This window comes from Ranitomeya variabilis, chromosome 4 (genome assembly GCF_051348905.1).
Source record: "Ranitomeya variabilis isolate aRanVar5 chromosome 4, aRanVar5.hap1, whole genome shotgun sequence".
NCBI lineage: Eukaryota > Metazoa > Chordata > Amphibia > Anura > Dendrobatidae > Ranitomeya > Ranitomeya variabilis.
The window spans coordinates 529,828,296-529,852,720 of NC_135235.1; the positions used below are offsets into that span (position 1 = coordinate 529,828,296).

At 45.3% G+C, this 24,425-nt stretch overlaps 1 protein-coding gene across 2 annotated transcripts in view; it reads left to right on the top strand.

Annotated features, from left to right (window-relative positions):
- Positions 1-24,425, top strand: part of ERBB2 (erb-b2 receptor tyrosine kinase 2) — a 121,288-nt gene that overhangs the window by 68,455 nt on the left and 28,408 nt on the right. For both annotated transcript variants that reach the window (XM_077252354.1, XM_077252355.1), the window contains exons 2-6: positions 4,966-5,117; positions 16,706-16,892; positions 18,178-18,312; positions 19,026-19,112; positions 21,128-21,243. In XM_077252354.1, coding sequence (XP_077108469.1) covers positions 4,966-5,117; positions 16,706-16,892; positions 18,178-18,312; positions 19,026-19,112; positions 21,128-21,243 — 677 coding nt within the window. The remainder of the gene's footprint in view (positions 1-4,965; positions 5,118-16,705; positions 16,893-18,177; positions 18,313-19,025; positions 19,113-21,127; positions 21,244-24,425) is intronic.

Genomic DNA, 24,425 nt, shown 5'->3' on the forward strand with positions numbered 1-24,425 from the left:
TCAAAGAGCCCCGATGCATGTGCACTGCTGTACTTTGCCCTCAACAGGGCAGAGAAGTACGCATGCGCAGGAGCGCTGTGCCGAGGAGACTGTGTGGATGATGAAAGGACGGGTCATCCATATGAAACAAGCAGGAGGACGGGGATCGTAAGAAGATGGGAGGCGCCAGACCAAGACCAGCGATGCCCATCGGACCAGACCGCCCCTCAGGTGAGTACAATAAAACTTATATTTCTTCTCTTACAGGTCGGGTTGGGGGCTTATATACAGCATTATAGAATGCTGTATATTAGGCCTGAAAGGTGATGGCCGTATCTCTTATCGGCCAAACCTGGTGACAGGTTCACTTTAAATAATAGTTGAACGAACACTGTTTAACCCCTTAATGACAGCCAATACGTCTTTTAACTGACCTGAGATATAAAAGAATACCCTCCCCATACAGGTGACAATCCCGCAGCTGTCCACTGTACACTATAGCTGACAACTTGCTGCATCAGCCACGATCAGTGTTTGCATCGTCCAAATCTGTTTAACCCCTTAGGGTACCGTTACACAAAACGATTTACCAACGATCACGACCAGCGATACGACCTGGCCGTGATCGTTGGTAAGTCGTTGTGTGGTCGCTGGGGAGCTGTCACACAGACAGCTCTCCTGCGACCAACGATGCCGAAGTCCCCGGGTAAGGGCCGCGCTTAGTAACCCGATGTTTACCCTGGTTACCAGCGTAAATGTAAAATAAAAAAAACACATACTCACATTCCGGTGCCTGCGTCCGCTTCCCTGCACTCCTCCTGCATCCTGTGTAAGCGCCGGCCAAAGCAGAGCGGTGACGTCACCGCTGTGCTCTGCTTTCACTTTACGGCCGGCGCTCACAGTCAGTGCGGGAAGCAGACGGCGAGGGACCTGACGGACACCGGAATGTAAGTATGTACTGTTTGTTTTTTTTTACATTTACGATGGTAACCAGGGTAAACATCGGGTTACTAAGCGCGGCCCTGCGCTTAGTAAACCGATGTTTACCCTGGTTACAAGCGAACGCATCGCTGGATCGGATTCACACACACCGATGCAGTGATGACAGCGGGAGATCCAGCGACGAAATAAAGTTTCAAACGATCTGCTACGACGTACGATTCTCAGCGGGGTCCCTGATCGCCGCTGCGTGTCAGACACAGCGATATCTTATGGATATCGCTGAAACGTCACGGATCGTGCCGTCGTAGCGATCAAAGTGCCAATGTGAGACGGTACCCTTAGATGCTGCTTTGAATAGTGACTACATCATTATAAATGGTTAACAGACTGTGGGGGCTTCCTCCTAATCCCAATTGGTGCCCTCAGATCATGATTTTGTGGTCCTGATGTTTGCGATTGGCAATTCATTACCAAATTCTGGCCAAAGAGTCTGCCGGCTGTTGTAACCTGTTCAGAAGTTAGAGGCATTTAGGTGGTAAAAATGCACATTGTCATTTCATGTCATTAACTGAAGGGTTAATAAACTACCTGACAGCAGTTTTCAACATGTCAGGGGGTGCTGTTTTTAAAGTGGTATCACTTTTGGGGGTTTCCAAATATATGAGACCCCAAAAGGCACTTCAAACATGGCTAAGTCCCTAAAAAAATAAATTTTGTAAATTTCCTTGAAAAAATGAAAAATTAGTTGCTATAGTTGTGTAAACTATCTACGCTGCGTACGTAGATCATATTTGTCTTCTTACCTTGTTCTTGTCACTTCCCTTACGACCTCATGTGCCACCCCTTTTCCCTTGCCCCTTGACCCTCACCACCTCCTCCCCTTCGTGTTACGTCTCGTGTTATGTCTTGTTGATATGTTTGAGAAAATTTTCAATAAAAATTATTTGAATGAAAAAATGAAAAATTACTGCTACATTTTTAAACCTCCTAAAATGCTAACAAAATAAAAGAACATTTTACAAATGGTGCTGATGTAAAGCCGACATATGGGAAATGTAATTTATTAATGTTTTGCTGTGGTATGACTATCTGGATTAAAGGGATAATCATTCAAAGTTTGAAAATTGCTAATTTTTTTACATTTTTCTCAAATTTCTGATATTTTTTATAAATAAACACAAAACATATCGACCTAAATTTACCATTACCATAAAGTATAATGTGTAACGAAAAAACTATCTCAAAATCACTGGGATTTGTTGAAGCGTTCCAGAGTTATTACCACATAAAGTGACACCGGTCAGATTTCAAAAATTTGGCTCCGTCACTAAGGGGTTAAACCAAAAGCTATATTCCCCCACTTACCTGTAAACACACATGCCTCCCCCACCCATCTGTTCCTGGCATCATCTACTGTAGGAAACTCTGGGCGCACCCATACACATTAGAGGATTGGCTAGTACCCCAGAAATCAGTGGGTACGCATCATCTTCATAAAGCGTAAGGGGGCTTTTAGGGTTTTATCAGGTGAGCAGCTTCTCTTGTTTCCAATAGCAATCTAACAGAATTGTGTCTGCAGCTTTGGACTATAATATGTGGTGTAACTCAGGATCAGTACTAAAATCATGCAATGTATTTACAAAGTGACTCTAAGCAACATATTATGTGCATGTACAGCTCAACTTAATTACTGATGTGTCGGAGCACGAGCTAGCTCATAAAGTGAGGTCATGAGATATAAACATGGTTATAAAGTTTTGGGTCAACAATTATCCACCACATTCGAAACCTTGAGACAGAACTTGAAAACTCATCTCTTCAAGAAAGCCTACAGCCTGCAGTGACCCCGCTGTCACCTCACCACCACCGGAGCTGTTGCAACCTGCTGTCTCCTCCCCACAAGAGCAGGGTCCTCTCCCCTTTGTACCAGTCTGTCATTGCTAATTTGTTCATTGTAATTTATATTAGTATTTTGTATATAACCCCTTTTCACTTGTACAGCACCATGACATTAATGGTGCCCTAAAAATAAACAATAATAATTAGCTCTCCTTTCTTCTCTGTGTTGGTATATACTTGTATCCTTCATTAAATTACAGTCCTTGAACATCTCTGCATTGTGCCATAGCTCTTGTACAGGCGGGCATAGAAGAGGGCTCCTGTGGAAGAGTAGTATATGGGCCTTTTCCAGTCCAATAATGCATCTGTGACAAGCTGTTTACTGATTTGGAGGTGATTTTGGGACCCCCTTACCTTTTTGGCGGTCTCTGTGGCTGTACAGCTTGCACCAATGGTACAGTATGTCCACTGCTGCTGTGTTATTCCTACTAGAAATTTATGGAGCAATTGACAACTGGGTGTTACTAGCAGGGGGTGTGTCATTTCACGGCCTGACACTGTCCAATCAGTGTTGCAAGTTTTAGACTGTGGAGAGACACGCCCTTTTCACAATAGAAAAAGAAATGCCCAGTTGTTAAATTTTTTGTAAGCTAATAGGAGTAATAACAGGGGAAGGGTACGACACAGAGTTATGACAAAAGATACTCCTGAGTTGTTATTTCATGGAAAATACAAGTATTTACTAAAACGGTGACCGTTCCTCCTGTAAAGGGGAACCTGACTCCCAGTTTTGGATGTCTGTGCTGTCCATAGAGTGTGTACTCTCGGCAATATACTAGAGTCCAAATTTGGAATGTGCCTTCAAGACCTTGGAATGCCTTTCATAAGACCATGCTATCATAAGAAGGTCATGGAACTTCACATCAAATTGATAATTTTTCCGTTTTGCATCATGCTGTTGATCGGTTGGAGCTGGGTGGAATCTCTGTAGATGTCTATAGCAATGCGACTGTGGCAAGGTCCTGCGCTAAACAAAAGCTTATATCATTGGCAACTGTTGCTTGTTGTGTTGCAGCTTTAGATCTATATATGTCACGCAAATAGATATATATATGTGTGTGTGTGTGTGTGTGTATACACACACCCTATATATGTATATATGCACACAAGTGAAAGAGCAGTTTACAAAAAGTTTCAGCCTTCTTGGTTGTCAGCCAGATTTCATTGTAGTCAGTAGGGGTGGGAAAGGGATGTGTAAGCTCTATTATGTTTTCACACTGTGTTGATACATGTCCTATGATCTGTACTCCTTTAGACCTCATTCAGACATCTCTTTTTCACATATATGTTCCATCTGTATTTTCCACAGATAAAACTTGTACCCATTTTTGTCTGTGCAGTTCACATATCAGTGTTTTCTTTGCAGACTGTGTCCGCAACAAAAATCAGGACAATATTTCAGTCTTTTATCAGCATCATGGATTAAAATCACCCCTACAAGTCTATGGGTCTGTGATAATCACAGAGAGCACATGGATGCCATCTTTGTGCAGTCCATGTGCTGTCCGTGATTAACATTGTAATGTATAGGAGTAGCTTTGCAATATATAATTTCATATGTGAAAATGACTGATGAAACACTGATGGTAACAACTAAACAAACATTGATGAAGCTCGGATGAAAAACACTGGTTATTGTTTGTGAAAAGTCATGGATGTCGGAGTGAGGCCTTATAGCATTTGTTGTGAAAGTGGACACTGGGCAGACCAAACCAGCTGCAAGCAGAGAGTATAGTGGTCTTTTCAATGGGTATAATATCATATTCATCCTCTAGGGGTACATCCCAGTGTAATTTGCCATACTCATACATAAAACAACTGGGTTGCTCATTCATTTTTATTGTTCCAAGCAGTGGCGTCCATAATTGTTAACTGATGACAATTGTGCAGATGGAAAGGTGCCTGTACCTGTGCCTGTAAACACTTCACTTCTTTGAAATAAATGGAGTGTGACTGCACTAAGAATGAGCGCTGTACCTGTGGTTACCTTTCTTGAGATGCATCCAGGTTCTTCCCGAAAATGGCTTGAAAAATTGCATAATTCTCACTGACAATAGACAGAACTCAGATATGAAATATGGCAAAAGTTTTCCTAATTGTTAATGCAGCGATATTAATTATTCCATCTCACATATTTTTTCACAGTCTGCAGTGGAACGGACATGAAACTTCTTCGTCCTTACAGCTATCAGAATCATTACCAGACATTGCGCACTCTCTACCAGGATTGTCAGGTTATCCAGGGCAATTTAGAGATCACCTACCTAAACGAGAATGATGATGTTTCTTTTCTCAAGGTGAGATTTACTGGGCCTCTTAATAGTGCAACCATATATTCATTACAGTCAATTGGGAGTATTATACTTATGAAGTGAGAAACAAACTTAGGTCATGCTAAGAAACTCTTACATGCAGACATGTATCAAGTTCATGTTATGGGCTGTTACATATGAATAAACTGTATATAGAACTCATATTTACAGGGTCCTACATGAGTACATATGTTGAAGAAGTGCTTATAGGTTTCTACACATATGCTGAGGTCATGAACCACAACAGGTGCAAGATAAATAGACATGCTGCCATCTGGAAAGACGCGCCGCATGTTCATCTCCGCGGGAGTGCTGTGGGCGTCTGTGCATGCATAGTGGAGATAGGATTTCTTGAAATCCCATCCACTATGCTGTAACATCTAGCCGCTGTGGGTTGGATGCTGTGGATGTACGCAGCATCCAACCTTGTGCGTTTACTGACCGTGGAAACCTACCCTTATATACAGGTCATAAATTTCCACATATATAAGGCTCATGTTTATAGGCTGCTATACAGTGGATATAAAAACTCTACACACTACTGTTAAAATGCCAGATTTTTGTTATGTAAAAAAATCATACCAAGAAGAACCATTTCAGAAATGTTTCCACCTTTAATGTCTTCTATAGTCTATACAAATCCATTTAGAAACTAGCTAAAGTCATTTCTTTATCGCCTCTCATTGGGGGACACAGGAACCATGGGTGTATGCTGCTGCCACTAGGAGGCTGACATTATGCAAATAAAAAAGTTAGCTCCTCCCCTGCAGTGTACACCCCACCGACTGGCATTATACTCTTCAGTTTAGCTTAGTGTCAGTAGGAGGTGGACACGGGTCTTTCATTAGACCCTTATCTACCTCAATGTGTGTCGTTTCTTTTCAGGTTTTCCGGAAGGGATACAGGGTGAACAGTCACACCTGTAGTCCCACAAGGCGGACTATGAGTACGGCGTGTACTGCCACCCCGTATCCTCATAGATCCCTCTACAGGACCAAGATCCTAGCACACAAGCGTGCTCAGAAGTCCGGTCCTGGCTCCGTCCCCCACCCACTCGCCCACCAGAGCCTGTCGGTCGGAGGAGACGAGGACGTCCGTCACCAGTTCCACGGATGTCTAATACCTTCCACGTTGTTTTTTAAGGTTAGTACTGACGTGGGATGTTAGGTGAGTATTTTGTGCTCCCTATCAGTTCTCCTTAGGGGGCCTCTGTGGATTCCCTGCCTTTCCTGCGCAGCTTTACTCTGATCGGCGCGGCGCCTTACAGGCAGTCGCACTGCCTTACCTGCGGCCGCATCCTATTCATCTCTGCGGCGTGGTCCCCTACAGGCAGCCGTGCCGGTTTCCCCGGCGGCCGTACCTTTTGGAGGTGACTCGCGGCCGCGAACCTCTCCAGCGGCCGCCGGCTTCTAATATAGGCCCCGGCTCTTCCCGGGGCCTACTTCCGGCGCCAGCACCGGCGCCTTTATTCCATGCGGCGGCTGCCGCGCCTATCAGCCGGGCGGCGCCCGCAACGTTAATAGCGCCGCACCGCTGTTTACCACACTTCGGCGGTCACCGGCTTCTAATTTAGGCCTGGCTTTTCCCGGGGCCTACTTCCGGTGTCGCGCTCCGCCCACTTGCTCTTCTCTTCGGGCGGGCTTTCTCCCGCCCGACCAACTGCCCTGCATTCCCCACCCACCGGCGCCATCTCGGCTGGCTCCGCCCCTTCCTCCACGCCGCTGCTGGACACTCAGTTTTCGGCATCGTGCCACGCACCTTCTCAGAAGAACTCCGCAGAGCGCTCCTTTCTGGGGACACAGCACGCCATTTGCGCTGGAGATCCACAGCATCTTCCTCCAGGCCTGCAGCATCCTGGTATCCGTGTTTTTCGTCTGCCGTGAGTACCTCTGCACTGCAGACTGACACCCCCCTCTGCCCCACTGTCCCCTAACCTGCTGGCATGTTCTTCAGGGACCTCTCCAAAATGTCTAACTCTAAAGGGGGCCGCTCTCATCCTCCTACTTCTTCCTCTTCTACCTTAGTCAAGTACTTTGCATGTTCGTCCTGTAACAGCAAACTTCCCTCAGGTCAGTCCTCTCCGCTCTGTCAGGCCTGCAGCAACCCGATTGTTCCCACCGCCCCGGATCCCCCGGCCGATCCGCCCGAGAGTGATACCCCCATCCCAGGCTGGCCTTCCTCTCTGTCACAATCGGTGGCCGACCTAACTCGGGTGTCTCAAACTTTGGTGTCCGTGCTGGATCGGTTACCCCTGCAGACCCCCGCAGTAGCCAGCGGGTCGCAGGAAGCTCCGTCCGAACCCTCCATGGCTAACCGCAAAAGGTCCAGACAGGAACGACGGTCTGAGTCCTCTTCTCGCTCCATCTCGCCACTCGGTCCTCCTCTGCGGTCGGCGTCCTCCCGATCCTCCTCCCCTGAGTTAGGCGAGGTGTTCTCTGATGCGCCTTCGGAGGATGTTTCGGAGCTGGATTCGAACCAAATCGCTACCATGAGGGATATGGTTCAGAATCTCATTGGAGCGATAAATCTAACCTGTGGCATCAAGGAGTCCTCTACGGAACCCGCAGATCAGGCGGTTTCGTTTAGACAGGCTAAACCACCTTCCAAGTTTTTCGCTCCTCACCCGGAATTCAAGGAGATTATGACCAGAGAAAGAGAGAACCCGACCAGACGCTTTCAGAGAGGAAAGCGACTTGGCGTTTTATATCCTTTTTCTCCGGAACTCACCGCTAATTGGACTGCTTCCCCTTCGGTGGACCCTCCAGTTTCCAGACTGTCCACCAACACCGTCCTCCCACTGTCCGGCAGAGCATCTCTGAAGGATTCTAACGATAGAGTCATAGAATCTTTCGCGAAATCAGCCTTTGAAGCGGCCTCAGCTAGTCTTTGCCCGGTCTTTGCTTCCACTTGGGTTTCAAAATCCATATCCAAATGGGCCAAACAGCTCCGTCAGGGCATTCTGGACGGGGTTCCATCCGGACAGCTGGCCGAACTTGCCAACCAGATTTCTCACGCGGGTGAATATCTGGTCTCCGCCTCCCTGGAAGCCGCGTCTTGTGCGGCTCAGGCGTCCAGCAACGCGGTTGCCATCCGCCGGACCGTTTGCCTTAAGGCCTGGCAGGCGGATTTGTCTTCTAAAAAGTCCCTTACAAGCCTGCCTTTTCAGGGGTCTCGTCTCTTTGGGTCTAAGCTGGACCAAATCATTAAGGACGCTACAGGGGGCACGAGTTCCCTTCTTCCCCAGGCCAAGCCTCGATGCCCTCCTCCTAGACGTCAATTTCTGTCTTTTCAGCCCTTTCAGCGCTTCGCGGCATCAAATTCCTTCTCCCAGCAACAACAGAGGCCACAGGCCCGTCAAGAGAAGAAGACGGTATCCTTTAGGCCCACTCCTTCCTGACGTCCTCGCTACTCCCAGGGTAGATCCTCCAGGTCCAGGACTGGAAGAACCACCTCGGCATGACTCTCGGCTAGTAGTCAGCCCACCTCCCAGGCTGGGCGGCCGTCTCCTCTTCTTCAGGAACGTCTGGATCTCCTCAGTAGAGGACGCATGGGTCAGGGAAGTTGTATCCTCGGGATACAAGATAGAGTTTGTTTCACGACCCCGGGATCGTTTCTTCGAATCCCGACCTCCAAGAGACCCCGCTCTAGTTCCGGGTTTCTTTGCAGCCATCGCATCTCTCCTCAAAGCCAGGGTAATCGTTCCCGTCCCAGAAAAAGAATGGTTCACAGGTTTCTATTCAAACCTTTTTGTGGTACCGAAAAAAGACTGCAGTGTGCGTCCCATTCTGGATTTCAAATTGCTGAACAGGAGAGTCCATCTGAAGCACTTCAGGATGGAATCCCTTTGTTCAGTAATTGCTTCCATGGAGGCTCAGGAATTTCCAGGGGACACCACTGATTCCTGCGCTTTGCGGTGCTCCAGGAACATTTTCAGTTCGTCGCCCTGCCGTTCGGTCTTGCAACCGCCCCAAGGGTTTTCACGAAGATCATGGCGGCGCTGATGGCCATCTTGAGAGTCAGAGGCCTGGTTCTGTTTCCGTACCTCGACGACATCCTCATCAAGGCTCCGTCCTTTTCTCAGGCCCACGAAAGCCTGTTCATCGTTCTCGACACCCTAGTCCATTTCGGGTGGCTGGTCAACCGGAAGAAGTCCTGTCTTATTCCTTCTCAGCGCATCATCTTTCTGGGCATGCTCTTCGACACCCGTCAGACCAAGGTCTTTCTTCCCGAAGACAAAAGATCCATTCTTCGTCAGGACATACGCGTGCTCCAGGGCCCTCGCTCTCCCTCCTTCCGATCGGCCATGAAGGTTTTGGGGAGGATGGTAGCAACATTGGAAGCGATTCCCTTCGCCCAATTTCACTCGCGACCTCTTCAGCAAGCCATCCTGTCTTAGTGGAACAGGTCTGTCTTCTCCCTGGACCGCCCGATCGACTCTCTCCCCGGGTCAAACGGTCTTTCAACTGGTAGCTCACGTCACCTCTCATCTCCCAGGGCAGGTCCTTCCTTCCAGTTCACTGGCAAGTGGTGACGACGGATGCCAGCCTGCTCCGCTGGGGTGCAGTGTTTCGCCACCTGACTGTACAGGGCCGCTGATCGGCGCAAGAGTCAACCTTGCCGATCAATGTCCTCGAGATCCGGGCCATTTTTCTGTCCCTTCGTCACTGGGAAGGGATTCTCAGGGGCCTTCCTATCCGAATCCAGACGGACAATGCCACGGCGGTGGCATATGTCAACCATCAAGGGGGGACTCGGAGCTCCTTGGCCTTGGCCGAGGTATCCAAGATCCTCCTCTGGGCAGAGGCAACGGTTCCGGTGATATCCGCGGTGCATATCCCCGGCGTGGACAATTGGGCTGCCGACTTCCTCAGCCGCGAGGGTCTCGCGGCAGGGGAATGGTCCTTGCATCCGGAGGTCTTCCATCAGATTTGTCTTCGATGGGGGACTCCGGACGTGGACCTCACGGCGTCTCGAATGAACAGGAAGGTTCCGCAGTTCGTCTCCAGGTCTCGCGATCCTCTCGCAGTGGGCGTCGACGCTCTGGCCATTCCTTGGTCACAGTTCGTGCTGCCCTACCTGTTCCCACCCCTTCCATTACTTCCCAAACTGTTGAAAAAGATCAAAGTGGAAGGGGTGCCGGTCATTCTGATCGCCCCGGATTGGCCCAGGAGAGCTTGGTTCGCGGAGCTCGTCAATCTTCTCGCGGACGCTCCCTGGCGCCTTCCAGACAGGCCCGATCTGCTGTCTCAGGGTCCGATCTGCCACCCGAATTCTCGGTCGCTCAGTTTAACGGCGTGGCTGTTGAGACCACAGTTCTAAGAGCGTCCGGCCTTTCGGCTCGGGTGATTCACACCATGATTCAGGCTCGGAAGCCTTCGTCTTCCAGGATTTACTATCGTACCTGGAAGGCTTACTTCCGTTGGTGCGAGTCCAACCGCGTTTCATCTATGTCCTTTTCCCTGCCTTCCATCTTGGCCTTCCTTCAGGCAGGACTGGATTCAGGCCTTGCTCTTAGTTCCCTAAAGGGCCAGGTTTCTGTGCTTTCCATCCTTTTCCAGAAGACTTTAGCTTCCCAACCACAGGTTAAGACCTTCCTTCAAGGAGTAGCCCACGCGGTCCCTCCGTACAGGGCCCCTGTGGATTCATGGGATTTAAACCTGGTACTGGACGTTCTGAGGGTTTCCCCCTTTGATCCTCTCAGGGAGGTTCCCCTGTCAGTTCTATCTTGGACGGTGGCTTTTCTTGTGGCCATCACTTCTATCCGCCGCGTTTCTGAGCTGGCGGCCCTGTCTTGCCGTCCTCCGTTCTTGGTCATCCACCAGGACAAGGTGGTCCTCAGGCCTCCACCTTCTTTTCTTCCTAAGGTGGTTTCCACCTTCCACCTCAACGAGGACATCGTTCTACCTTCTTTTTGTCCAGCTCCGACTCATCCTCTGGAGCGATCGTTGAACAAGCTGGACCTCGTCAGGGCAGTGAAGATCTATCTGGATAGAACGTCCACTTTCTGGAAGACGGATTCTCTTTTCGTCATTCCTGATGGCTCGCGCAGAGGCCAGCCGGCTTCTAAGGCGACTATTGCTCGCTGGATCAGAACAGCTATTCTGGAGGCTTACTGGGTCAAGAACAGAGTGCCTCCTCCTGGGATCAAGGCTCACTCTACTCGGGCAGTCGGCGCCTCCTGGGCGGTGCACCACAGGGCTTCCGCCCTACAGCTTTGCAAAGCGGCTACCTGGTCTTCCATCCACATGTTCGCCAAATTTTACAAGGTCCATACCTACGCTAAGGCGGACGCCAGCCTAGGCAGAAGGATCTTGCTGGCGGCAGTGGTGAGTCCTCTGACCTGATGGAAGTCTGTTTTTCCCGCCCTTGGGACTGCTTTGGGACGTCCCATGGTTCCTGTGTCCCCCAATGAGAGGCGATAAAGAAAACAGGATTTTTGGTTGCTTACCGTAAAATCTGTTTCTTGGAGCCTCCATTGGGGGACACAGCTCCCTCCCAATGTTTCTCAGTTTCTGTTGTTCTATGTTCTGTGATTGTTCTCACGTTTGACTGTTATCACGTTTACAGTTCTCAAGTTTGTGGTTATGGTTTTTCAACCTTGTTATTTTTCTCCTACTGCTTTCTCACTAACTGAAGAGTATAATGCCAGTCGGTGGGGTTTACACTGCAGAGGAGGAGCTAACTTTTTTATTTGCATAGTGTCAGCCTCCTAGTGGCAGCAGCATACACCCATGGTTCCTGTGTCCCCCAATGGAGGCTCCAAGAAACAGATTTTACGGTAAGCAACCAAAAATCCTGTTTTTGATGGTTGAAAAAAAAAAATAACAAAATTAAAATAATGTGGTTGCATAAGTATGAACACCCTCTTATAATTAAGGATGTGGTTGTGTTCTGAATAAGACAATCATATAAACTCATGTTAAATAGTAGTCAGTGCAGATCTGCTATGATTTACAGTGATTGTGATTAAGTCCATATAAAGTTTAGCTGTTCTAGATTTTCCCGACTTTTTCTTAGCTGCATTTTACAGCAAAAACCATGGTCCATAAACAGCTTGTAACACAGCAAAGGGACCTAATTGTGGAAAGTTATCAGTCAGGAGAAGAGTACAAATAATTCACCAAAGCATTAAGGCCCACATAGCGAGATCGCTAGCGAGATCGCTGCTGAGTCACAAGTTTTGTGACGCAACAGCAACCTCAGTAGCGATCTCGCTATGTGTGACACGTACTAGCGATCAGGCCCCTGCTGCGAGATCGCTGGTCGTGTCGGAATGGCCTGGGCCGTTTTTTGATCGTTGAGGTCCCGCTGACATCGCTGAATCGGTGTGTGTGACACCGATCCAGCGATGTCTTCACTGGTAACCAGGGTAAACATCGGGTTACTAAGCGCAGGGCCGCGCTTAGTAACCCGATATTTACCCTGGTTACCAGCGTAAATGTAAAAAAAAACAAACAGTACATACTCACCATCTGATGTCCGTCAGGTCCCTTGCCGTCTGCTTCCTGCTCTGACTGAGATCCGGCCGTACAGTGAGAGCGCAGCACAGCAGTGACGTCACCGCTGCGCTCTGCTCTCACTGTACGGCGGCTCAGTCAGAGCAGGAAGCAGACGGCAAGGGACCTGACGGACACCGAAAGGCGAGTATGTACTGTTTGTTTTTTTTGGTAACCAGGGTAAACATCGGGTTACTAAGCACGGCCCTGCGCTTAGTAACCCGATGTTTACCCTGGTTACCCGGGTGCTGCAGGGGGACTTCGGCATCGTTGAAGACAGTTTCAACGATGCCGAAGTCGTTCCCCTGATCGTTGGTCGCTGGAGAGAGCTCTCTGTGTGACAGCTCCCCAGCGACCACACAGCGACAAAACAGCGACGCTGCAGCGATCAGCATCGTTGTCTGTATCGCTGCAGCGTCGCTGTGTGTGACGGGGCCTTTAGATATACCATGAATCACTGTGAAGACAGTCATCAAGAAGTGGCTTAAATTTGGCACAACAGTGACCTTACCTACAACTGGGTTTCACTAAAAAATGTATGATTAGACATGAAGGAAATTGGTCTAGGAGGCTGCCAAGAGACAGCAACATTAAAGGAGCTGCATTAATTTCTCGCAAGTACTGGTTATGCACTGCATGTGACAAAAATCTCTCGTATTCATATTTTGAGCAGTGTATATCTATTTTTTCTTCCCTGCCCTATGGTGTCAATATGATCACTGTACCCCTAGATGAATTAATTGAGAGGTGTAGTATGTAAAATGGGGTCACTTATGTGGGGTTCTGCTATTCTGGACCATCAGGGGCTCTCCCAGTGCGTCATGGCACCCGCAAACCATAACAGCAAAATCTGCATTAAAATCTGGCACTTCTTCCCTTCTGAGTATTCCACTGTACCTGAAAAGTGTTTCCCGATTAAATGTAGAGTATTGGCGCACTTAAGAGAAATTGCAAAACACATTATGTGGTCCATTTTTTCCTATGTAATTATCATCTGCACCCCTAGATAAATTCATTGAGAGGTGTAGGGTACTGTCACACAGTCACACTTTGATCGCTACGACGGTACGATTCGTGACGTTCTAGCGATATCGTTACGATATCGCAGTGTCTGACACGCAGCAGCGATCAGGGATCCTGGTGAGAATCGTACGTCGTAGCAGATCGTTTGGAACTTTCTTTCGTCGCTTGATCACCCGCTGACATCGCTGGATCGTTGTGTGTGACAGCGATCCAGCGATGTGTTCGCTTGTAACCAGGGTAAACATCGGGTAACTAAGCGCAGGGCCGCGCTTAGTAACCCGATGTTTACCCTGGTTACCAGCGTAAACGTAAAAAAAACAAACAGTACATACTTACATTCCGGTGTCTGTCCCCGGCGTCTCAGCTTCTCTGCACTGTGAGCGCCTGCCGGCCGGAAAGCGAGCACAGCGGTGACGTCTGACGTCACCGCTGTGCTTTCCGGCTGGCGCTTACACAGTGGAGAGAAGCAGAACGCCGGGGACAGACACCGGAATGTAAGTATGTACTGTTTGTTTTTTTTACGTTTACGCTGGTAACCAGGGTAAACATCGGGTTACTAAGCGCGGCCCTGCGCTTAGTAACCCGATGTTTACCCTGGTTACCCGGGGACTTCGGCATCGCTCCAGCGCCGTGATTGCAACGTGTGACCGCAGTCTACGACGCTGGAGCGATAATCATACGATCGCTGCGACGTCACGGATCGTGCCGTCGTAGCGATCAAAATTGCACTGTGTGACAGTACCCGTAGTTTGAAAAATGGGGTCACTTATTGAGTGGTTGTACTGTTTTGGCACCTTAGGGGCTCTGCCAATGTGACATGGCCCCCTCAAACCATTCCAGATAAAATCTGAACTCCAATATGGTGCTCCTTCTTTTCCATCTGAGCTATGCACTGTGTCTCAAATGTATTTTTTTTTTTACCACATATTGGGTATTGAGAAATTGCGGAACAAATTGTAACATTAATTGTTTCCTATTATCCCTTTTTGAAAATTAAAAACATGGGGCCAAGGCAACATTTTAGTGGAAACAGTGGTAATTTTCCATTTACTCAGGCCAATGTTATACAATTCTGTGAATCGCTTGAAGTAGTCCTGGGTTCAAATCCCACCAAGGACAACATCTGCAAGGAGTTTGTATGTTTAGACACATCAGGAGCTCTCCAAACGTGATATGGCATTCACTATCTATTTCAGCCAGTTTTGTGTTCCAAAAGTCAAATGATGCTCTTCCTTTCAGAGCACTGCCCTGTGCCCAAACAGTAGTTTTCCACCACATATAGTGTGTTGATGTACTCAGGAGAAATTGCACAACAAATTATATGGTCCATTTTCTTCTGTTACGCTTATAAAAATAAAAAAATGGTGCTAAGGCAACATTTTTGTGGGAAAAATGTGTTCTTTCATTTTCATAGCTCAACATTATAAAATTCTGTGATGCATCTGCAGGTTCATGATGCTCCAAATAAATTCCATGAGGGATGTAGTTTACAAAATGGGGTTACTGGTGGGGGGTTTCCATCTCTTAGACACATCAGGAGCTCTCCAAACGCGACATGGTGTCTGCCATCTATTCCAACCAATTTTGTGCTCCAAAAGTCAAATGGCGCTCCTTGCATTCTGAGCCCTGCTGTGCATCCAGATAATAATTTTCCACCACATATGGGGTATCGGCCTATTAAGGAGAATTTGCACAACAAATTTTATGGTTGGTCCATGGTCTCCTGTTACCTTTATGAAAATGTTAAAAACTGAGGGGAAAGCAACATTTTTGTGGGAAAAATTTAAATTTTATTTGTTTTCTTTCCACATTGCTTTAATTTCTGTGATGCACCTAACTGGTTAATATACTTCTTGAATGTGGTTTTGAGCAGTTTAAGGGGTGTAGATTTGAAAACAGTTTCACTTTGGGGTATTTTGACCTCTCAAAGTCACTTCAAATGTCAGGTGGTCCCTAAAAAAATTGTTTTTGTGAATTTTGTTGGAAAAATGAAAAAATGCTGATAAACTTTAAACCCTTCTAACTTCCTAACAAAAAAAATATGTTGAAAAAATAATGCTGATGTAAAGTAGGCATATGGTAAATGTGATTTATTAATCATTTTGTGTGGTATAACTATCTGATTTAAGGGCATAAAAATTAAAAGTTTGAAAATGACCAAATTTTCACATTTTCTGTCAAATTTTCAATATTTTCATAAATGCAAACCATATCCACCAAAATTTATCACTGACATGAAGAACTTGGCTCAAAAAACGGTTTCAGAATCACTGAAGCTTTCCAAAGTTATCACCTCATAAAGTGACGATGGTCAGGAAGGTGAAAATAGGCTCGGGGTGAAGGGGTTAAAGGTGGAAAAAGTTCTGAAATTCTTCTTCTTGGTGTGATTTTTTTATACGAGATAAACCTGTATTTTTGACCGGGGTGTTCAGAATTTTTATACTTAATGTGTACATATGTTGATGTCACATGTGCTCATACGGTAAGTTCATGATTATAGACTACTGCATGGGTACATATGTTTAGGACATGTATGTTAAGGGTATATTTCCATATGTTGATGTCATGTTTACAGGTTGTTATATCTTTGCATATGTTTGTAGAAAAATGGAACCCTGCCCCTCCCAAAAATGTCTGAACTGAGATAATAAACCATATTTACTGTCTGCTAGTCCCAGACAGAGTCATTATCAGAGTAATTCTGCTGACAGTTGACATCCCATCTGTATTTTCTGGGTTAAAGCACAAGCACCAGACAACACAACTCAGGTTTTAAGGAGGTCTCCCGGAGTCTGTCTGGGCCTCTGTACAATGTGGACACCTAAGCCTACTACAAGTAGTGGGCAGGCAGAAGACCCATGTAGTGCTGAATGACAAGGCCATTGGGATTTTGATGCTATTTTATGGTTTTGATGATAAATTGGAGAACCCCCCTCCACTAAATTGTATCAGTATCATCATTTTGCAGCTGTATAAGGGTGCCTACATTGGCCATACAACAGCATTAGATCATGGCGGCACAATGTATGATATAACTCCTGTTTGCCATTTTAGGACATTAAGGAGGTGCAAGGCTATGTTTTAATAGCCTACAATCTAATGAGTTATATTCCCTTGGAGAAACTACATATTATTCGTGGAACTCAACTCTATCAGGATCGTTATGCTTTAGCAGTGCTGTCCAACTCAGAATCCGGAGGTCCAGCTGGCTTTCAAGAGCTGCGAATGAGGAGTCTCACAGGTGAGCCATGTTTGTAGAGGACATTCAGACTTATGTAAGTGAGGTAATATCCAGCTGCTGTGGAATATACTACAGCTATAGGTTTGGAATCAGTATCTACCTGAACTTAAATGGAGGCCTTTCAAAAGGCAGGAATACCATAGTAACTAAAATAATTGGGCCCTCATGGTGACCGCATTTCCAACTTTTTTGAGGTAAGAGGGGCTGATTCAACCACTCTTACTATGCATTTTGGGGAGCATTAGAAAGGCTCTAAGAATCTTGGGCTCGTTCCTCCTTCATTTGCTACCATCATGGTCCACAAGATGAAGAGCAACAAATCACAAATTTGCTGGACTGTCCGCATTTTTCTGGTTGGGGCTGGGGACAGGACTTAAATATCCATATTTTGCCAATAATGTTGGTAAGTATGAAGAGGCTCCTCATACAAAAGTCTACACATGGTGAATTAAGCCATTTTGGACTGTCTTCAGGCATAGAGAGGGAAGGCATTATATCTGGCAGTACTTGACCCCATGAGGCCCTTGGATGTAGTAGACATTCCTACTGCTGTTAGCCTTTCCCTAACCTCACTGGTTTGCTCCAGTAGCTGCAGGCACTTTTTCTCTGAAACTGGGAAAACATTTAAGAATAAAAGATTTAATTTGAAAAAGTATCTGCACATTGTGGATGCAGCAGTTATAAAGTTGACCGCAGCGGTGGTCAGTCCCAAACCAACGAGCTGGAAACAAAAGAAAAGTGTTAATATCTGTAAAATGGCTTCAGGTTTTAAAGGCAATCTGTCATCAGGTTTTGCTATGTAATCTAAGGACAGCATGAGGTAGTGGCTAAAACACTGAATTCAATGATGTGTCACTTATCAGACTGTGTACTCTTGTTTCATCACAAAGACATTATCAATGCTGTGACTATCTGCCTCATGCCAAGTCATCTGACCACGCCTCCTCCTCTGATAAGCAGCTCACTGTCAATAGACAATGTACATAGAGAGCCTGGTCTGGAAGGGGGCAGCTTTCTCAGCTCTGGTTCATGCTACATCTTAGAACTGTGTCACAACTGCTGCATCCTTAGATTTAGAGTCTCTTTCCCTACATCATACTGCTCTCAGATGGGGTAGCAAAAAGCTGCTGACAGATTCCCTTTAATAAGTAGTAAATTGCAAAAGTTCTCGTTTTGTATAAGCACTATCTGACAATATGAAGAACCCTTTAATATACTACAAAATGCATTCACATTTTTTGATTCATATGTATACTAAATGTGTTTCCCTTGATCTTTTCTGCAGAGATTTTAAATGGTGGGGTGATCATGGAGAATAATACCCAACTTTGCTTTCATGAAAGCATCAAATGGCAGGATGTGCTGAGCCAGAGTAACACTTTCCGTAAGGATGTGGTTCTACAGAGTGGAAGACGCCTATGTAAGCATATTGGGGGGGCATTAGTAGTTTAGGTGGTCCATCAATATAACAATATTGCATTAATTAGTCTAGCCATCAGCTGGGTCTCATGATTATAAACCAGTGCCTTTGCTAGGGCTGTTTATTTGGGACAATTAGGATAGTATCAGATTGTATATTCTGATGATGAAACACTTGTGTAACCTGAGACACTTTCCGGGTTCTGAGTGGAGGTTTGCGGACCTTTGTTTCTGCCGATGTACGGTTGAGGCTATGTTCAGACAAATGTATTTTCAGTCAGTGTGTTTCCCATGTGTGTACAATGGACTGCACACAAACAGCACACAGACCAGTGTTTGTCAATTAGCGATCTTCCTCCTGGACCTAAGCACCATATAGAACATATTGTAGCATGCACAAGTCTTGTCCATTCTTTGGAGGTGACGGTGCTCGTTAAAATGCCAGGCAGCGATGCGGATGAGTACATTGAGCATGGACCCAGTCATGTCTGCAGATTGTGAACACTACTGGCACGAAAATTCCAAAGCTCATGTGAAAACCTCCAAAATAAAGGGTCTTTATCGGATGTGTTACGTTACAGTGTAGCACTTCCACACCACTGCTGTTCCTTATGCAGATATTTCTGCCATACATACACCTTTTAGCTCCCTTATGTATGACCAAATAGGTGAAATTAGTTGGTGACTATTCTTGCTTCTACTTTCTCTTCTAAGGTCCTCAATGTTCAAGCAGTTGTGGCTCCTTACCCTCAAGAACAGCTGGATCATGCTGGGGAGAGGGCCCCGAAAACTGTCAGATTTGTAAGTACCTGGCATGATCTGTATAACTATCGTGACACAGAGTCAAGAAACTCAAGCAGTTACTGTAATGATCAATTCAGGCCCCCCTTTCATAGTACCAAAATCCCAGACCATGATGCCAGCAGCGGGATGGTAGAACTCTTTCAGCAGCGGGATGGTAGAAGCTCTAGGATGGTAGAACTTTTTTAGTCAAATGCAGAACAGAAAACAATATTATAACAAAAAAGGTAGATTGGGAACTTACCACTTTGCTTAAAATGTATTTCTTTTTTTAAAGTTTAACATAGTTTAACATAGAAAACAGCGATTGCTGAGACAAGCTTGGCTAACAGCCGTTTCGCTTGGTGATCACGCTTCCTCTGAGGCCGTTAGCCAAGTTTGTCTCAGCAATCCCTGTTTTCAATATGAAGCCACAAATTAAAAAATACATTTATTGCAAAGTTGTGCGTGCCCAATCTACCATTTTTTTGTTATATTTAAGTGAACCCACCGGAGCAAATTATACTGCTAATCGACCTTTGGAATTTGGAAATGGACATTCTTTGAGAGTGAACAGTGACAGTGACAGAGCCCTGGTTTTTACAATTTTAGAGATGTCAATATTGTTGCCACTATCAAGGACAACTATAAAAAAGAGGGCACTGTGTGTATTTATTCAGGGATTTTCATGTGTAATGTTTAAAATATTAAATCTCTATGAAGCAATTTAAAAAAAAAAATTCTCACGTGAATTATGGTAGACTACCGGGTGTTAAACATGTAGGTTGTCATGCCAGGCAGAGGGGTGGAAGAATTATATTTTCCCTATATCATTCTCGTGACCATATTTAGACATTGGTAGATATATCAGTATGGTGGCGTGAAGATTTATATATCTTTTAGGATAACTGGAACTAATGAGAAAAACTTAAATAGAAGATCATACTTTAGGGTAATAATTGAAATCTAGAATAAAAGATTTCCTGCATGTTTTTTTTTCACTTTTACATTCTAAATGTTACAGTATAATCACTGATACTCCATCACTGTACAGATTTATTGCCATATTCTTTTTCTCCCAAACACTATTATGCTACAGTTCTATTTCAAATATATAAACCTATAGAGATTATCAAGAATACGCAGACATATACTGAATATAAACATATATAATTTATTAAATATTACAAATAAAATGCAAAAATACTATTCTTGTTATATAGCAACATGATATTGAAAAAAGAGAGGGGTAAAAGGGAAACTTTTGGTACAGTAGAAAAATGCCTAACACATAAGACCATGATAATGTTAAAGTGCATAGAGTGAAAAAGGACACACACTAATGAAAAATAGATAAATCCTTATAAAGCGCTTAGCACATATGTGTATCCATTAGCATCACAGCTTCAATAAGGGCGCAAAATGTCAAAAAGAATGTCATTGTATAATGCAAGCTATAATAGAATGTAAGGCTATCAAATCTAGCACATTAAACAAATAGCAGCAAAACACATACAACCTCCTAGCAATACCTTGTGACATCCTGGTCGGTATGTGAGGCACACAGAAGCCTTGATGCGCGTTTCACTGCTGGACTGTGTTTTCGTTATCGAGGTGCCTGTCCTGCGAGCAAGTGATGAGATATGCATATTCCCGCCACATTCCAACTAAACGTGTCCAGCTTCGCTCTGTACACGTGAGGTTGTGCCCCACTAGTCTGCACGTGACCACGTATATGCAAATCACATAATTGCGGACATGCTCCCGGCGCCGACACTGGTGAATCCTCCCAGGGCGCAGTGTGCATGATGTTGGGGATTCTCAAGTCTGCAATCGCATAGTGTGACTGCAGCCTTGTAGAATAATGCTGGACATCCCCTTTAAGATTGATTACTTTGTGGAGTTTTTTCAACCAAACGTTGAGGAAAATGGTTGTTAAAAAAAAAATATATATATATATTCCAAAATTTCAGCATTGTGATGTGAAATGCTGTAATGTCCCTGGTTTGTGACCTCCAGTTTGTTCTTTGCCATAGTGACCAGCAGTATCTGCCAGAGCGGTTGCCAGAGATGTAAAGGGAAATATTCCAGTGACTGTTGCCATGAGCAGTGCGCGGCCGGATGTACTGGGCCTAAGAACACAGACTGCCTGGTGAGAGCATGTAGCAGTTCTTGTTGATATTCATTCTGTTTCTTTGCAGAATTTTTGAAATTGTACTTATATTGTCACTGAAAGTGCGCCATTATGTGGGATGGGAGTATCTGATATAAAATATAATGGAAGCATTAAAGCATATGGATGTTATAGGCACTCAGTCCCCTAGACAATGAATAGAATGGCAGTTCTTATGTTCGACAACTACGACTTTTCAAACGAGGGATACAGGATGATCCGTAGGAGTTCTAGCGGTTGGACCCTCCAACGATCAGATTCTTATCACCTATCCTGTGGATGGATGATAAATGTTGTTTATGGTCCAATCCCTTTATAACTCTTATTATTTTGACTCTGCCAGGAGAAATTAAAGAGTCAATATATACAGTGCCTTGCGAAAGTATTCAGCTCCCTGGAACTTTTCAACCTTTTCCCACATATCATGCTTCAAACATAAAGACACCAAATGTAAATTTTTGGTGAAGAATCAACAACAAGTGGAACACAACTGTGAAGTTGAACGAAATGTATTGGTTATTTGAAATTTTTGTAGAAATTCAAAAACTGAAAAGCAGGGTGTGCAATAGTATTCGGCCCCTTTAACTTAATACTTTGTTGCGCCACCTTTTGCTGCGATTACAGCTGCAAGTCGCTTGGGGTATGTCTCTATCAGTTTTGTACATCGAGAGACTGAAATTCTTGCCTATTCTTCCTTGGCAAACAGCTCGAGCTCAGTGAGGTTTGATGGAGATCGATTGTGAACAGCAGTTTTCAGCTCTTTCCACAGATTCTCAATTGGATTGAGGTCTGGACTCTGACTTGGCCATTCTAACACCATACCAATACGTTTATTTGTGAACCATTCCATTGTAGATTTTGCTTTATATTTGGGATCATTGTCTTGTTGGAAGACAAATCTCCATCCAGTCTCAGGTCTTTTACAGACTCCAACAAGTTTTCTTCAAGATTGGTCCTGTATTTGGCTCCATCCATCTTCCCATCAATTTTAACCATCTTCCCTGTCCCTGCTGAAGAAAAGCAGGCTCAAACCATGATGCTGCCACCACGTTTGACAGTGGGGATGGTGTGTTCAGGGTGATGAGCTGTGTTGCCTTTACGCCAAACATATTGTTTGGCATTGTTGCCAAAAAGTTCGATTTTGGTTTCATCTGACCAAAGCACCTTCTTCCACATGTTTGGTGTGTCTCCCTGGTGGCTTGTTGCAAACTTTAACCAACACTTTTTATGGATATCTTTGAGAAATGGCTTTCTTCTAGCCACTCTTCCATAAAGGCCAGATTTGTGCAGTGTACGACTGATTGTTGTCCTATGGACAGACTGTCCCACCTCAGCTGTAGCTCTCTGCAGTTCATCCAGAGTGATCATGGGCCTCTTGGCTGCATCTCTGATCAATCTTCTCCTTGTTTGAGATGAAAGTTTAGGACGGCCAGGTCTGGGTAGATTTGCAGTGGTATGATACTCCTTCCATTTCAATATGATTGCTTGCACAGTGCTCCTTGGGATGTTTAAAGTTTTGGAAATCATTTTGTATCCAAATCCGGCTTTACACTTTTCCACAACAGTATCACGGACCTGCCTGTTGTGTTCCTTGGTCTTCATGATGCTCTCTGTGCTTCAAACAGAACCCTGAGACTATCACAGAGCAGGTGCATTTATACAGAGACTTGATTAGACACAGGTGGATCATCTAATCATATACGTTTGAGGGGGCACCACGGTATAAAAAGTGGGATCATAACCCTGACCAACAATTGAGTATAACAAGAAACAAACAGACAAGGAAGGTCATATATGGGGATCACCACACGATAGATTTAAACAAATTTTGAACACAGCTTTATTAATAGATGATCACAAATATGAAACATGCATTTAGGAAAAAACACGCACAATTAAAAACAATTAAAAAAGGTAACATACTTGTTCCTTTGAAACAAAAGCCTATAATAAGACTTAACACCTGCGCCAGGGAAAAGTGGGTAAAACCTGTCTGAAAGGGTGCCTATATGGACACCACTGTGCGGGGACTCAAAGTGTAGCAGGGCAAGCCCTAGAGTCGTCCCTAGGGGTAAGAAATAATAAGCAGCAATCCTACCTCACCCAGACATGGTGAGCACCAATCCACTCTTGATAGAAACAATGAATGGAGCCACCCCTTGGTGGTAAGGAAACCCTCATGCAATATATAAGAGTAATTTGCCCAATTCAATTCCCCCACATGGGCTGAAATACAAGCCCAGAAGTAGAGAGCCCTATATGGAGCCGTTCATATACTATACCAGGAGCCCATCCCTAGCCGTGCACAGCCTGATAGCAACAGATAGCAGAAAATAGCATGGGCGCAGGTGGAGCGGAGACCCAACGCGTGTCGCCACAGGGAGGTGGCTTCGTCAGGGGTAATATCCGCTGAGCATGTTTTACCTTATATACAAGTTCCATGGTTTGTCTCCCCAATAACAGCTGTGCGCCGACTGCCGCGTGTGTGACCCTGTGGATCACTTCCTGGTGTGAGCCTGAATGCGCAGGCGTGGGAAATGCCTGTGCAGGGTTGCCAAGGTAGCGCCGTATACACAATGAGAGCGGCGCCTGCGTATAAGGATGAAGTCTGACCGGCTGTTTAGCTGAGATAAGGCCACTAGCACTGACGTGCAGGGCGCTTATCTGATATGGAGTCTCCATATAGGCGCCACATATGCCCATGAGGAGGTGCCGCATATGTTAGTAAAGCGACGCCTACGTAGTGAAGGACAAAGAAGCACATAGAATACATGATAAATCACTATATGTCATAAATCCTTTGGTTGTCATGGCAGCGCCGTGTAACCAAAACAAAGCAGCGCCTGCGCAATAAGAATAAGTCAATAAGACTGTCTGCTGAGATGAGTACATTCGTGCAGACGTAAAGAAACGCCAGTCTCACCAAGAGTTGTCATATCAGCGCCGCATATGTCAATAAAACAGTAACGCCTATATAAATAAATACATAAAGCGACGGACACACAATGAGGGGCAGAAAATGCCAAAGTATACTAAATATTTATTTACAAGAAAGATCACTATATATTTTGGATACTGCCACAGTAGTGCTGAATAAGGGGGAGTAGTTACACCAAAGTGGCATAATAACACCCATAAAATGGAGGCAGAGAGATAACTCC